The sequence below is a fragment of the Acipenser ruthenus genome, chromosome 12, assembly GCF_902713425.1.
Source record: "Acipenser ruthenus chromosome 12, fAciRut3.2 maternal haplotype, whole genome shotgun sequence".
Classification (NCBI taxonomy): domain Eukaryota; kingdom Metazoa; phylum Chordata; class Actinopteri; order Acipenseriformes; family Acipenseridae; genus Acipenser; species Acipenser ruthenus.
The window spans coordinates 39171812-39189225 of record NC_081200.1 but is presented as its reverse complement, the minus strand read 5'-3'; the positions used below and the strand labels follow the sequence as shown (position 1 = coordinate 39189225).

Sequence of the window (17414 nt, the reverse complement as noted above, 5' to 3'; positions counted from 1 at the left end):
CAAAAAAAAAAGGTTGCTTATTAACCCTAGTCCCATTTAGTTTGTTATGGGTTATATGTTTCATGATCTTGCAAAGTAGCTGCATTAGAAATGTTTGTATGCCATTAGCATTTTCTTCTGAATGGTGGTTTGCATGTGGCTGTGCCGTACATCTAACAAGACTGTTTATCTTCTCAGGAGCTGGAAGACCTGAATAAGTGGGGCCTTAACATTTTCAAAGTGTCTGAATATTCACACAGCAGACCTCTCACATGCATAATGTATGCCATTTTCCAGGTTAGTAACCTTTCCTCTCTTTTTTGAATGTTACTTGGGTCTGTTTTGTAAAACCTCCAGAAAATATAACCCTTAAGCATGTGCAGACTGCTTCCTTTTGTTAATGAATCTAAATATTTTGGATTGTTATTTTTTTTTTCTCTCGCAGGAGAGAGACTTGCTGAAGACCTTCAAGATCCCTACAGACACATTTGTGTCCTACATGATGACGTTAGAAGACCACTACCATTCAGATGCAGCTTACCATAACAGCCTGCATGCTGCCGATGTCGCCCAGTCAACACACATCCTGCTGTCAACGCCAGCGTTAGATGTAAGTTTCATTGCTCCAGCCATATTTAGGGTTTTCTAATAGGAGAATTACATGTGCTTTCCATCATACTGTCAGCAGTGAATCTAAACATGCAATGAAAGCTTATTTGGGTTGAAACTTGGTTTAATGGCCTTCTCAAAGTTGTGTTTATGACTGTGACGCCAACGTGTTTCTCTGTCTGGTTTCAGGCGGTCTTCACAGATCTTGAGATCCTGGCTGCGATCTTTGCTGCTGCGATTCATGACGTTGATCACCCTGGTGTCTCCAATCAGTTCCTAATTAACACCAGTGAGTATTTCTGTGATACACTGTTGCATTGTGCCAAACATATTCATTACAACCAAATGATATACATGCTGTATAAAACATACTGGTGTATAATCTCTCCAGGTTTTAGTTCTACAGTATTAGTACTGATCAAATTACAACAGTGTTGTTCCAGCTTGGAAACCTCTTTCTAATAATGGTAATTCAGTTAGATTTATTTGCTGCCTATACAATTATTTATTCTACCAGGAGATTTACCCATTAACACTGAGGCCTCATTTACAAGGGGGTCATGTTCCATGAAGTCAGCAGTTTGGATACAAATCAAGATCAGTGGATCAGCTGCAATATCTGCAATCTTCTCTCTTGAAGATTATTTACTGTGCTGGATCTTTTTAATTTTGTTGTACTACTGTACGTACAGTCGCGTTATTTCTTTTCCGAGAATCGTTCATTTTACAGTGACATGTTTGTCTTGAAAGGGCGAGCTGTTTCATCCTGATTTCTGAATCGATTGGTTCTGCTTGGTTTCAGACTCAGAGTTGGCACTGATGTACAATGACGAATCAGTGTTAGAAAACCACCATCTTGCCGTGGGCTTCAAGCTGCTGCAGGAAGAGCACTGCGACATCTTCCAGAACCTCAGCAAGAAGCAGCGGCAGTCTCTGAGAAAAATGGTCATTGATATGGTAAGAGTGAACATGAATCAACCCCCTCTATGTATTGCAATGCGAATTAAAACAAAGTCCAGTTCAGTTTATGCCCCTTTTTTAAAGTGTTCTGTAACGTTTATTTCTAGGTTTTGGCGACCGACATGTCCAAACACATGAGCTTACTGGCGGATTTGAAAACCATGGTGGAGACCAAGAAAGTGACAAGTTCAGGGGTTCTTCTACTAGACAATTACACAGACAGAATACAGGTATGTGAGGAAGTCTACGGCTGCTTGATTCAGAGCAAACCCTTGGGTCTATAGCTCTTTCTTAATGTCTTCGTGACATTGAGGAAGGCTTTAATTCAAAATGTGTCATTGAATTTTATAAAAAGTTTATTTTAGTATTGCTCGATTTTAATCTAATTCCTACGGTTACAGTGATTTCCCATTTAATCCCCAAGATCGACATTTTTAAATTTAAAGCCATTCAGTTGCAATACTGGTAATCCTTTTTTAGGGATAACAGTGTATGCTGCAGTGGCTAATCCGCTTGAAATATTTTAGGTTCTTCGCAACATGGTGCATTGTGCAGACCTGAGCAATCCCACCAAGTCTCTGGAGCTGTACAGGCAGTGGACAGACAGAATCATGGATGAATTCTTCCACCAGGGAGACAGAGAGAGGGAGAGGGGCATGGAGATCAGCCCCATGTGTGATAAACACACGGCCTCCGTCGAAAAGTCACAGGTATGAACATCATGAGAGCAAATTAAACAAAGAGGGATCAGTTTAGTCCTGTGCATAAAGACCATGACACAGATTTTGATCCAGCCGGATCCTAAAGATTCTGTTTTAAATGTGCCAGGAATCCTGTATACATGAACCAACTACAGAACTGCCCAGAAGCTGTTTGTAATGGAAATTAGTTCAGATTTGAAAAGCATATCTAATATGAGTTGTATCTATGCTACTTGAGTTTTTATTTTTGCCATAAGTTTAGCAAGTAAACTGATTTAAATTGAGTTCTCTTATTTGATTTTCTCCTTCCCTTGCCCTCGCAGGTCGGATTCATTGACTACATTGTCCATCCTCTGTGGGAGACATGGGCTGATCTAGTCCACCCGGACGCACAAGACATCCTGGACACGTTAGAGGACAATAGGAACTGGTATCAGAGCATGATCCCTCAGAGCCCGTCCCCTCCTTTTTATGAGCAGGGCCAAGACAATCACAGCACCACGGAGAAGTTCCAGTTCGAACTCACGCTGGAGGAGGAGGATGATTCGGAGGGGACCGAGCGAGAGAACAGTCAGGGGGAGGACAGTACGAGTGAAGCAATCTCCCCCTCCGAGAACGAGGACATGGAGGATCAGATAGAAGCGACGCACATCCAGATCATCACACAGGACGCATCGCCCGTGGACACATAATGACAGCTGGTGGCCCATTTAAGGGGCTGTTGTTGTTTTCACAGGTTGTTTAAAAGGAGTAATCCTGCAATCCAGGTTGTAAGGCCTGGGGCTAACTTTGGCAAGAGGAGGCTTCCTTGTACATGCGTTTGCAGTCAGAGGTTAAGCAGGGAAGGGAAGAGATGAAGGAGCTCTCAGGAATTTTCTTCAGAAAAATGGACCTGATTATCAAGCAATGTTTGTTTTTTTTGTTTTGTTTTGTTTTTAAGCAATTTTGGTAATGAAGGACAGGGGAGCCAAGTAGAAATGTTTACTGGACCAGCATGGAATTGCTGACACTACTGAGAGATTTTGTACTAAAGGACATTTGTTTTTGTAATGGAATGTCAACAGGTAGGAGTGTGAACTACTGACATACAGGTATTTGTAAAGAAAATAGTTTACTTTTCTGTAACATCTGTCCTAGGACTTGTGTGCCTTTTTTTACAAATTTGTCTTTTAAATTTTTATTTATTTATTGTTAAAACACAATTTTAGTGTAAGTGAAATGTTTTTGTAAAAACAAACAAAACAAAAAAAGTTCAAGAAGAGAATCAAATTAGTTCTCAAATTAAGAGATAATGCAAAGTCTTCCTTCTTTCTCACATTGGGCAATATCTGAGCATTGATCAACACAGACTTTCCACAAATTACCATTTATTCCCATTAAATAGACTGATGCTGGAGAGTGTATTAGTGTATATTAAAAACCTGCTTAGAATAAAGATGTTAATATATATATATATATATATATATATATATATATATATATATATAAAAGCAGGTTTTTAGTATACACTAATACACTGTCCAGCATCAGTCTTGTACACGACACACTCCACTGTATATTAAACTGCAACTGATAATTCTACCATATAAGAGACATTACTACATCTGTTTGCCATTTTAAGCATAATGTTTTATTGTACATATTTTAAAATCAAGGCAAAATGTCAATATTAAACCTGTAGTTGCACATGTGGTGTTCTGGTTAGAGCCGAGGACTAAAAGTCCTGGGTTTAGCCAGTGACAGCCCTGTGCCATTCAGATTGTGTGGACCCAACTGAAACTGACCCTTAACAAAAAACACAAAAAGTATTTGATATACACAGCTATGGCCAAAAAATTTGCATCACCTACAATTTGGGGATTGAGACAATTATAAATAAAACAAACAAAAAAAACCCACAATTTAAATAATAATGATAAAAAAAACATACCACTACATAAATATGACTTAGATATTTTATTTAACATCATGTAATGTTCATTTTTTTTTTTTTTTTAAGTATATGGAAAACTACCAAGCGGTGTGTAATTCTATAGGGTGATGCAAAGCTTTTGGCCATATCTGTATACTAAAGTACTGTATTTCAAGATCATACTGAGATTGGTGTGTGGAAACCTGGATTAGTTTATACACAGAATATGTAACAAATTTATTCCCCCTTTGGGTCAAGCTCATAATTTTAATTCCAGTGATGGGGCATTGTGAGGGTTTTATTCCAAAACACTATCTAGTATTTTATGTTCTGTTACACAAAAAAAAAAAAAAGAAAAAGCTGGTTCATCTACATCTGTCAAAAATGTATTGCTATTGAAATGGCATGTGGTGGCATTTTCACAGGCAGTTGGAATGATCTGACCAGCCTGGGCAGGAACGGCAATATCAGAAACAAATGTGGATTTCTACATATTGAAATCATCATACTGCGGTCTGTTATTTTATCCTTCAGCTGTGTTTGAAGTATGTTTGAGCTTGGGAGCGGACACCTCTTAGTTGTGCCATCCTTTTGTTTAGCCCCGCAACCCAAGCTCGTGTTTGTCCATTGCTGTTTATAACAGTGTATTTATTACTTTGTGTAAATAATATTATGCTAATTGTAAATTAATTTGTATTTATATGCATTAACATTGCCTGGAAGTTGGTCGTGTTAACATATAGAAGCCTCTGGAGGAGAGTCGCCTTTTTTCAGGTTTTTTTTTTTTTTTTTTTTTTAAACGCACAATATTAAGGAGCCTGAACAGTAACTAAAGAGACATACGCAACCCAAGATTTTTTTTCAAATGAAAGTGAAAACTGACTGAAATCAAGTTTAATGTGTATTTGGACATTGTATTAGACCTATTTAATGCTTGTAGTATCTTAACTCAAATTATACAGCATTTTGAATGCAGATTGCTGATAATGCTGACAAACGTTCAAGAAAGAAAAAAAAAAGTCTGCGTTGAACACTATGTTAATAAGATTAAAAGGAGATATTGATGGCATGTTACAATTTCTCTAAACACCAAATGTGAATTGATATGGAATACAAAATGTGATCTTATGTAATTATTGTGCTAATGTCAACTATTCTCTGACCAAACTTGTTAGCAGTTTTGAAATTCTAATTGTCAGTATAACATTGTAATCTATGTTAAAGCTTCTGGTCCAATTTGTGTCCAAATGGTTAGCCAAGATAGCACTATTATCTGCATGACCAATGGGTTTGTATGTCTGTTGAACACTGTGTTGTTCCAGGTGGTATTGTAATGTTTTTCCAACGTTTCACACAATGTATGGTATAGTATTGTATATTGTGTTAAAAAAATCTTCAAATACTTTTCTATGACGTGATTAAATGAAAGCATGAATATACTTGATTTGTGTCTGTTTATTTAAATATGTGCTGGTGGTTTTGAAGGGATTCCATTTCAATTGCAATGGGGTGGCTTTGCTGAAAGAGCATTTGAAGAACATTGCTGCAATGCAGGGGTACTGTAGACTGATGCAAACAGCTTGTGGGGATTTTAAGAAATAATTTCTAGACTAGCTATCCACTACATGCATGTAAGTGTGTTAAGAGTTTTACAATATACTTTTTTTTTTTCTTTGCATTCACCACAGTGCTTAATTCCTTCTTCCAGAGTTCAGAGAGCTTGGGCTTCAATATGCTGACACTTGACATTTTTTCCCCCACTATAGTCACTCATTGCTAGGAGATGGCAAGAGTTTGTTTACTAAACAACAAAAGATTGTGTGGTCGGTTTCCCCCTTGCATTAGTTTAAAAGGGCAGAAGTAAGAACTAAAACTAGCTGTGAAATATGTATACACATAACATATACCGCAGGGTGATCTTTATTGAAATGTCTACAAAGACAGAAGGTGCAACGTACATCCTAAACATGTGAAACAACACCAAAACCTTTTTGCATCCCATCAATACTTTTAAGGTTCTCTAAGTATGTCAGTGCTGGTTGGAGTTTCAAATGGTTGTTGAAACTTCCTCCTACAGAAAAGCACATTCAGGCACTGCAATAACCTTGGAAACAAAAGGAAACCAGCCAATAAGGACTTGAGGAGGTTGAGCAGAAGTTTCCTTAAAGCATCTAGCATGGGCAGTACTATTAGATAGCGTGGAAAGGGTATTGGAAGCCACCATACTGTACAGGAACAAGCCCAGGGGCTAGGAGTGCGCTGCGAGCCAGTTTTAGTCATGATGGACCGGACAGTAGATCTGACTGCCGGTGTAGGCAAAGCGGTCAAGACTGTCAGTGATGAGTCCCAGTGACAGTGTAAGGACAGGCTTTTCTAGTTTTTGTCCCACCAACATGGATACTAGCAGAGGGTGTAAAAAGACAAAACCTATGAATTAAGCGGAGGGAACACAAAGCCACTTTTTCAAGAACAGTGGCTTAAAACCTTCTTCCAGTAGACCTAGTTTGAGACAACTTTGCTGTGTCAAACCCCATGTCTCCCCTGGTGTGCCATGCAGTGGCCTGAATTCTTGTCTCCGCAAACCAAGTTCCAAAGCATTTAAAGTTCTTCACTTCTGTGTTTTTAAAGTGGAGAACTACAGAGGGACCAAACAATTGCTAACCCTAAACATCTTCCAACTACAATAGATGAGTGTGAGCATCATGACAGCGATACCATGCCGGGAAGACGGGTCAGGGGTTGGCTTCCTCTCTGCTAAGTGGAGGCAGATGAACTAGCCTGTCTGTCTGGAGCACTTCCTGATGAAGGACATTGATATGTAATATGTTTTGCCTTTCGGTTATTTCTATACGGGTATCTCCAACAGAGCGAGGAATCAAAACATTTACACATGCAATAATGAACTGATAATATTTATTGGTATTACCCAACCACAAAATATAGTGGAATACAAGAATTACCATTCCAAGGCTTTCTATGGAATGTGAGTGCAAAGAATCACAGCAGAGAAAAGAAAAATGCACACCAGTAATGCTAATCCGGATTGTTCTCATTTGTACTTAAAACTATGCATGGTTAAAAAAAAGCACACACACTTCACAGGGATGGAAATAAGACTCCCATTGCATAGTAGTTTGATCTATTTCTTGCTTTACAATGAGTTTAATAAGGCACACTTGGGCTTCTTACCTATACACTGGGATTAATCAAGCACATATTAAAACCTGGAATGGGTGAAACTTCTGTGCAAGTAGGAGTCTTATTTCCATCCCTGCTTCCTAAATAGTAGGTCATGGTGGTAGATAAGGTTAAGTGGGGGAATTGGATTATTTTTGAATAAATGGGTTTTCAGTTAATCAGGGACTCGAGCAATGCCACTGGTTTATTTGATGAACTGAAATGATTTGTGACATTTGGACTTGGCAGCTGCATGCCCACAATAAAAATCACTTTCTTGTCAGCATCCTTTAAGCTGCAGTCTGTCACTGAAATGCAGAGATATGAACACAATGGAGAACGCAGTGGCATTCCCACACAGTGTGTGGTGTGTGCGTCACAAAAGAAAAATGGAAAGGCTTCTCTGTTTTAGAAGAGAAAATCCACAACAGCTGCTGATGCATTGCTGTTTAATTGCTTAAAAAGTATAATACCCTATACCAACATGCAATACATAAAATACATTCTACTGTATTAAAAAAAGGAATTGTCTGTCATTTCTAAACAGCCATTGCCAGCGCCTCTGTGCAGGGTACATGCTGTGTTTCTCCCTGAAAGCTTGGGCCAGTTCCGACAAAGCGTTGGCATGACAACCATACGAAGGCTCTAAATTTAATCTGCATTTATCAGGAGGAGATGCACAAAAAAATACTTTTATTTCGGATACACAAAAGCTGTCTTCTGATAACTTTTTAATTGTAATCTTCAGTAATAACCGGTACCCAATGTCTCCGATTTAGAATTCAGAATTACTACTGTATTTCTGATTTATGCATTTATATTGTCAAAGAACCAGGAATGAGGCAACATCCCTTTGTATCTAAAGCTTCATTTGTTATTGTACTTGTGGAGATGAACTTGGATGTTACAATAATTCATTTCAATGAAATGCTTTATATCAAGTGGACAGGTTAATGTTGTGGTTGCCTTTTTAATGCCCCAGGACAATACAAATAGATTTCTCTCAATGTGTTTTCCCCCCCAGTATACTAACCAGAATCAATAAGTCACTGGAGCATGACACCCTGCAAAAGCTGTTTCTTCATGTAAAAATGACAGTCATCTATTTGCTGAATTATCTAGATCAGCCTGCATTGTGCTTGGCTATTCTGAGCATGAGGTGTCAAGCACATTTGCAAAAGATTGTGTTCAAAAATCCCAGACTTCTACTTTACTGATCGCCTGGTCAGACTGGCGATGGTCTTAGAGATGTTAGACATCATTCCCTGACTCTCCCTGTAATCAAAATAGATTTGGTCAACATGCATTTTCTTCCACAGCATCATGTGCTTGGAATGACTGGTTTGTTCACCGATAAAAGAAAAAATGAAAGTATTTGATTGGGCTCAATGCATAAATGAAGATAAGATTCTCCAACTGTACTGATCTATATCACACGTCACACTGCAAGAAACTACTAACAAACAATAGATTCAGAACATTAACTACACTTTTTGACCAATGCAAAAATGGCACCATTTTATTTCTTAAAGACAGTATACACCCCGCCCCTGTGTATGTGTGTATTATTATTATTATTATTATTATTATTATTATTATTATTATTATTATTATTATTATTAAAACATATTTGTGTTTCTTTTAGTTAAATGTAGTTAGCAGGGACGATGCTTGTGTCTCGTCTCTGCCAAACTACATCCCTTGAGAATGCGTGGTCGGCAGCTAATCATTTATTGACAAATTGGCTGTAATTGATAACCAGTTAATCCCTTGACCACTATAAAAACCAGCAGCTTTTACTGACTGGGGTTAGAGGAACGAAAGTCAGACAGACAGACAGACAGACAGAGACCGTGCCCCAGGGATGCTAAAAAGACAATTGCTACGCGTGCTGGTAGCGTAACTCAATAGAATGATCAAAAGCAATCGCCTTATCTCCTGGAGTTCGCAGGGAAGCTTCCAGCAGCGTGCCCGTGAAAGTGATTCAAATCAACAAGCTGCACACACAAGGGTAGCCAGCTGTTTTAGAAGTACATTACCACATTAGAAAATGTAAAAGTTGGTCTAAGCAAATGGAATGAGAGAGAGAAAGGAAGTGGACTACGTGGCCAATGCTCATGCCACCCTCATTTAAACACAACAACATGCTGTGGTTCATTGTGAGTTTGTAGATTTGCCACCATTACCTAAAGGAAAGTATACTGCATTTAGATTACCAAGGTCATTGTGGTATGTACTGTTATTTTTGTACTCCTGTACCAATTATGAAAAACAGAAGTTTCCACACCCAGAATTATTGCTCACCAAATTACTTATTACTGACTGATTAGTTCAAAGTTAAGAGAGCAACACACATCGTCATCGGGATTCTAAAAAGCAAACGGTAGGACAGAAATAATAATACAAACCACAATAACAGAGCATATGAGAAAGCAGATAAACCAGCTAGTGATGAAGTAGGTGCAGATCTGGAACTGATCTTCGGATGATTCACTTATTGAGTAATAATAGAAACATTTACTTGAACTTGTGTACATCTTCATCACAGGCTGCCCGGAGCTACAGCAGAACAGCTTTCGAAAGCTTTGTGCAGACGAACACCTCACACAGGAGCAGAATGAGAACAATAAGGAGTCCTGGGGAGAAGGAACTCAAAAGGTGGAAAACTAAGTGGACACCATCCATCTTCCCACAAGGCCCAGCGTGGCTAACAGTAAAAAGCGGGAGGAAAACAAATAATCTAATGACTCTTGATTGTAATAAAAATGATGTCATGCTTTGCCATATAAAATATCTGTTATGAATAGGTCTAAAAGTTGGCAACGAATTAACAAACCCCCTTTGTGAATGTGACGGATGGAAATATATTGACTATATAGCAGTGTGGCATCTATACGAAAATGCATATGCGAGAACTAATGTGTGTACGTATTTTACTCCATAATATATGGATCTATATGTATATTAAAATGAATGTGCATATAGCTATATATTTATTTCTTAGCAGACACCCTTATCCAGGGCAACTGACAATAGTTACAAGATATCACATTACTTTTACATACAATTACATTATTTTTTTTATACAATTACCCATTTATACAGTTGGGTTTTTACTGGCGCAGTCTAGGTAAAGTACCTTGCCCAAATGTACAGCAGCAGTGTCCCCCACTAGGGATTGAACCCACAACCCTCCGGTCAAGAGCCCAGCGCCCTAACCACACCTCCAAACTGCTTTATCTATGAAAGTACAGTAATCAATCTGTTACTCTAAAGGGGTGCTTTAATATAGCCGTGCATTAATATAATGTGCACATTCATATAACAGATATTAACAGAACAGTTATTTCTGCTGCTGTTATCTGTAATCAACTCACAGCCTTTTTTCTTTGTTAAATCTAGTGAAGGTAACTTAAATCTAAAAGATCTATCTTGGCGCTTTCCTGGCTGGAGCTGCCAGCGTCCCTGGCAGGGAGCCACGTGAAATAAAAGAAGTGAGGCTGGCAAACACCATTCACCAGAGAAAAAAGAAACAGCTGGTTACAGTTTATTACAGGGCTCCGTGAGGAAAATAACCTGGATTTGATGTGTTGAGGTACAGATGGCTTGGATTGAAATCAGTCAAAACTACCCAGCATAAAAAAGAAACCTTAAATACATAGCAATAAATTAACCCTGTGAGGCCCATTTCTGTAGCAAATATGCTACATTAGCCAACACTCACGCCATCATAGTAGTATTTTTAAAAACAGCCTCCCAATTCAGTTTCTCATAAGCAGTACATTGTGTGTGGAAGAACAAGAAACAAAAAAAAGGGTATCATTTTAATACCCACTTTTAGGGCCCCAGGTGTGTTTTTAAGGAGAGGTTTCAGAAATCTAACTTATAAATTCAGAGGAGTTAGTAACATGGAAATCAGTTTGGAGTATTTTTAGGACAGGCTTCTTGAGTGTATTAGGTAAATGAAGCCCCAATGTGTGTGTGTGTGTGTGTGTGCAGGGCATACTGGATCATACAAACATGCAGCCTGCATTGAATTGCACGCACTACAGAAGGTAGACACAGCCTTCATAGTCTATCAACAGACTGGAAGATTGCTGGCACCATTCATGCTGACCCCCAAATATATGCCTGTATATTTTAAATATTATTCCCATCTATAGCTATGGCCAAAAGTTTTGCATCACCTAGAATGTTAGCATTAATTGAGACAAAAAAAGACACATGAACAGAATTTAGATATTTTATTTAACATCATGATATCGCAAAAGTCTACCGTAAGCCATAATAGTAGTGCAGTATTTCGTGTTAGATTTCTAAATGTCAATTTGTTTTTTAATTGGTCAGTTTTTCATATATGGAAAACTATAAAGCGATATGCAATTCAATACAGTATGTCAATGTAACATTATTCAGCAAGTTTCATTCGACTTTATAAAGCAAAATGAGTTTATTCCATAGGGTGATGGATATGCAAATATAGTGAAGACAAGGTAATTATATATATATATATATATATATATATATATCATCTTGGAATGAGTCACACAATGGCCATTTCTGGTTTAAGTAATGAGACCACTCAAATTGTTTATCCCATTTTCAAGGCTGCTTGGGGGAAGCACATTGCCAACCATCAGGCTTTGAAGTTTGAAATGGAAGTCTGGGAGGGCCCAACATTCAGTGCAATTCCTGGAAGAGGCAAGACTGCTGCAGATTCAAACCTTTGAGACACTAGAAACTGAATGGCAGCTTCTTTAGGTTATTCCACAGCATATACAGTGATTCATTCATACAGCATATACAGCATATACAGTGATTCATTCATACAGCATATACAGCATATACAGTGATTCTATCATACAGCATATACAGCAATTCTATTATACAGTATATACAGTAATGCTATCATACTGTATATACAGTAATTCTATCATACTGTATATACAGTAATTCTATCATACTGTATATACAGTAATGCTATCATATATTATTTACATTAATGCTATCATTTTGCTGTGCAATAGAATTACTGTGCTTTCATGCTTTCCTGCAATAAACCAGCAAAAACTGTTATTTATAGGATTTTAAATAGGTTTCTATAGATAGATTTATAACTACTGGTATTTTTAGCTATGATGGTAAAACACCCATTTCAGCGTCAAAATGTCTATGCCTTTGTTCTATTATTACTTATTTATTTAATAACGCAGCACCCAATCAATAATGATGGCAGATGATCAAAGGTTCTCTTGACCATTTTTCCAAAACCTAGTTAGGAAAGGCTCAACTTTGGTTTGCAGAAGTACCTCCCCATCGTTCTCATTTTTAACTGCATTAAAACCATTTGCTCAAACACAAAGCGCAACCCTATTATATAATACTCTCACTCTATGGACCCTTAAGCACAAAAAAAACCCCAAAGCTAAACACAGTAATTTAACAAGAGACAGCGGAGACATTAATCACCGCTTCAACAATAAAGGATGTAGCAGCCCATACTGTTTCTATGACTACAGGTTTTATTTCAGGGTATCTGACCTATATTTTACAAGACAGACACATCCATTGTAAAATGCACAGCTCTATTAAATTCTGGTACACCGAGTACATTTCTTCGATAGTAACTGGTGATACTGTGGAGTGCCATGGTAAAAGGATTGCCAGGTGTAGTCAATCAATGTAAAAGCAGGCATGCAGGATAATTACTACGGGTAGAAGCATGTGAACAAGCATAGTAACAGAAGAATTTACTGTGGTAAACATGCACTAGAAATATCAATAGCTGTATATGAAACAAACAGTAACAGAATGCAGCCCTATCAACAGCAGTTAATACAACATGTCCTCTCAACCAGTCAACAGAACCCAGTGTGACACGATCTCCCTGCCATAAACCAGATCATACCAAGTTAACAATACAAACTCATACAAATCACGCTGCTTATCGCACCAAATCTTTGAAGATCATCTTAATGTTTTTCAATACCCCCACCCCCACCCAAACTAAGTGCAACTCCCTGGATAGCTTTCAAGAAATTGATGTTTGTTATAACTTGTCAAACAAATGCTTCCCTTAAGATTTATCTGATAAATATCACTGTCTGCATCAGAGTGCATACGTGCATGTTGGAGTGTTATTTATTGTCTAGATTGTTTTATTACTCTAGCAAAATAAGATGCTGTTGTTTTTAAAGTAATTACAAACTGGGAGCATGATGATCGGGGGAATTCACTCGGTTCTGGGCTTCCTGTTGAAAAGGACAGTACCAGGGTGGAGTGTTCTCAAAACACAGTACTTGTTGAAACTTGCCCTGAATTTGGCTTGTAAATAAACTCTGATCTCAAAGAGGCTTTCACAAAGGAAAACAGTTCTCGTTCTTTGTTAAGAAAGAAAAGCAGAAATAAAGGTCTTTCACATTTGTGACAGACATTCTTTGCAATGTCCCAAGTGTACATGGAAAAGAACACTGGCTGCTGGCTCTCAATAGCGTCACAGCTTTTTACAAAAGGCCTTATTTCCTGGTACTTTTTATGTAGATGAACATTGTGTATATCAACCACTTAGTATGTGCAGAATAACTTATGGCAATGAACATTGCATAGTGGTATTTAAGACCTAGATTTCAGAAGGTAAGGCAGGTTAGACATGGTAATGTATACTGAAATGACTGATTTACAGTATGTAGTGTGACATGCAGTACAGATGGAAAAAAATATGGATAGACAAAGCCACATATTCTGTAGTCAGAATCGAATACTCTTACTGACTTCTGCTAAATAATATTAATACCAAGTTGCATTACAGTTGTATAGGCGTTTTTCCAGATTCAGGACAGGACACACAGCTGCCTCCACTGTATACCTGAATCACTTCCTTAAACGCTCAAGTATTAGACTGTGGGTTTCCTTAGTTCAAACGAACAGCGAGAGTCACGATTCAGAACGTTCAGGAGCATGAACAGTCCTGCTGAAGAATCTCTCTTCTCTTTGAGACGTAATACTGCAGCGCCACGCCCCTTGCTCATTCGGCTGGCTAATAGGAGACCACAAATATAATGAATCGAAAGCTTTGACAAAGTTGTTCAAGCAGCAGGTGAGCCATATTCATTTTTTTTTTTTTTTTTTTTTTTTTTAGAAACAGAGGACAGCAGCAATACACTGGGGAATAATGCACAAAACACCTACAGTGAGACTAACCGGGTCAGAAAAGACTTAACTATAACACATGTTCCAATGCGTCTTACTCCTTTAATATCCTCTGTTGTGTTTTGCATGATTTTCAATGGGTTGCTTCTGACAAGACTCCTCTATTGCTGAAAGTGAGAAATGTTTGTTGACTTTTTTTTTTTTTTTTTTTTATCTACTGTATTGTACGTCATGTTGCTGTTTGACGGGGGGCATAACTAAGGCTTTAAAAATGAATTATCTTAATGAGCCTCAGTACTTGCTTTCACTGGCATCCTCGTCATTGTTAAACAGTAACTTTAACGTGGGAGCTGCTCTACATAAGAGAGGTGGTTTCTTCCCTACCCGTGAGATGCGATGGCTTGAATATGAAGGGATGTTTTTTTATATCCAGATCTGGATTAGTCAGGGGCGTGCTTCCGTTTCAGGTAGGCGCGTTGCAACACGTAGGACATCAAAAACCACACAGAAAAACAGTTCAACCCACAGTTTCGTCATCGTATTCCCAAGAAAAAACGCTGCAGCTAATCTTACATTGGTTTTAATCCGAGTAGCACCTAAGAATATTGAAAATCTAAACAGGTTAAGATAACAGAGTACAATAAATCCACTAATTGTCTGATCCCAAATTTATTAAAGTACTATAATTATATACATTGTGGGAAAAATGTTGAGTGCCATATATATATATATATATATATATATATATATATATATATATATATATATATATATATATATATATATATGCTTCAAACTGAATGACTATTACTGTATTCTGTAAGCACCACATTGCCCCCTGCTGGATTAAAGTGTAACTACTAGCCCTTGTTTACAGCCGTAGAAAGTGATCTTGCAAAATACTGTAACCTTTTAAAACCACTGGGGGGCTCCCTAACCTTTCAAATGGCTAAGATACACAGCTACTTTTTTTTGAAAACCATACGTTTTTTGTATAAAACATTTTCTATATAAGTTTAAGGGTAATTATTATTATTATTATTATTATTATTATTATTATTATTATTATTATTATTATTATTATTATTATTAGGGTTATGGGATAGGTGTCACTATATAGACCTGGTTTCAGGAGCAGCTCTTCTTGAGAGTTGCACATTGAAAAGAGTCTCTTGTATAATAAGACTCACACAGTGATGTTGGAACCTGGGGACCATGCACCCTGCAAGTGAGCTTCTTATCCACTACACAAATAAAAAGATCCAGGAATGGTTAGAGAGCTTTTAACCTGATCTCACCAAGAAGGGTCACATTCCGTAAAAACAGTAGATCACACAACACTGCTCCCAGCACACGGAATCAGATTTAATGTACCTCTAGAGCCATTGCATGGAAATGGTTAAGCAAACACAGGCTGCATTCAGTCTACTGGCTGCACAGGCAGCACTCTGCTGCTTTGTGGGGAGGGAGGTCTGTCAGAGGCGTGACAGCAATACTTGGAAGATGGGAAAGCAGGGGTGGGTGTGGCAGCTGATCTCAGTCTTTATTTAAACTTCTCTTCCTCTCCCTTCTCTTTGAACAGGAGAGCTCATCTAGAGAATAAAGTGATCAAGTGATTCTGAGCTTCCATAAAAGGAGAAATGTATACACCCTCAGGAAACGCAAGCATCTCACATCCCCAGAACAAAGACATCACATCCCCAGAACAAAGCGTGTCACTTTTAATTACATTCTGATAGGAAATCAGCAGACTGAAGAAGCAGTAGGAAAGTACTCAATCTGGGATATATTCATTAATTCACAAATTAATTTTGCCAATGCTTTGCTCAAACTGGCAAAATGGTACAGTATGTGTTCTTCCAGTTGCATTGTAAACTGAATGACAGTCTTAGACCTCCACATCACTGTCTGTGGTGAATTAGAATGTGGTCTCAGCTGTCTAATAAATTATTCATGAGACAGGACAGGCGGGGTTCACAGGAAGCCATAAAGCCGTAAACACACACACACACACACACACACACACACACACACACACACACAAGAACATAAGAACATAAGAAAGTTTACAAACGAGAGGAGGCCATTCAGCCCATTTTGCTCGTTTGGTTGTTAGTAGCTTATTGATCCCAGAATCTCATCAAGCAGCTTCTTGAAGGATCCCAGGGTGTCAGCTTCAACAACATTACTGGGGAGTTGGTTCCAGACCCTCACAATTCTCTGTGTAAAAAAGTGGCTCTTATTTTCTGTTCTGAATGGCCCTTTATCTAATCTCCATTTGTGACCCCTGGTCCTTGTTTCTTTTTTCATGTCAAAAAAGTCCCCTGGGTCGACATTGTCTATACCTTTTAGAATTTTGAATGCTTGAATCAGGTAACCACGTAGTCTTCTTTGTTCAAGACTGAATAGATTCAATTATTTTAGCCTGTCTGCATATGACATGCCTTTTAAACCCAGGATAATTCTGGTCGCTCTTTTTTGCACTCTTTTTAAGCAACAATATCCTTTTTGTAACGATGTGACCAGAACTGAACACAGTATTCTAGGTGAGGTCTTACTAACGCATTGTAAAGTTTTAACATTACTTCCCTTGATTTAAATTCAACACTTCTAACAATATATCCGAGCATCTTGTTGGCCTTTTTTATAGCTTCCCCACATTGTCTAGATGAAGACATTTCTGAGTCAACACACACACACCTACACTAAGTGTGAAAAAAGAATTGTCAAAAACATAAAAATACAATTTTAGTGAAGGTGCAGAGGCACCACGTCTGTTGCATGAAATTTCCTATTAACTTCTCCAAATATAGTTAAACAAGTACAATACGTACTGCTTTAGTCACAGCCCATCACAAGTACCAGTGTGCTTTTCTTGTAATCAATTTGGTAGCAGACAGACCTTTAAGAGTGGTTGGCTCCTGTTG

The 17414-nt window shown here is 38.0% G+C and overlaps 1 protein-coding gene across 4 annotated transcripts in view; it reads left to right on the top strand.

Annotated features, from left to right (window-relative positions):
* The window catches only part of pde4ba (phosphodiesterase 4B, cAMP-specific a), a 106182-nt gene extending 100586 nt beyond the window's left edge, over positions 1-5596 (top strand). For all 4 annotated transcript variants that reach the window (XM_034028988.3, XM_034028990.3, XM_034028991.3 and 1 more), the window contains 7 exons: positions 178-276; positions 425-589; positions 778-877; positions 1391-1545; positions 1656-1778; positions 2076-2258; positions 2573-5596. In XM_034028988.3, the coding sequence (XP_033884879.3) occupies positions 178-276; positions 425-589; positions 778-877; positions 1391-1545; positions 1656-1778; positions 2076-2258; positions 2573-2941 (1194 nt within the window). In that variant the 3' untranslated portion in view covers positions 2942-5596. The remainder of the gene's footprint in view (positions 1-177; positions 277-424; positions 590-777; positions 878-1390; positions 1546-1655; positions 1779-2075; positions 2259-2572) is intronic.
* Positions 5597-17414: the final 11818 nt, after the last annotated feature.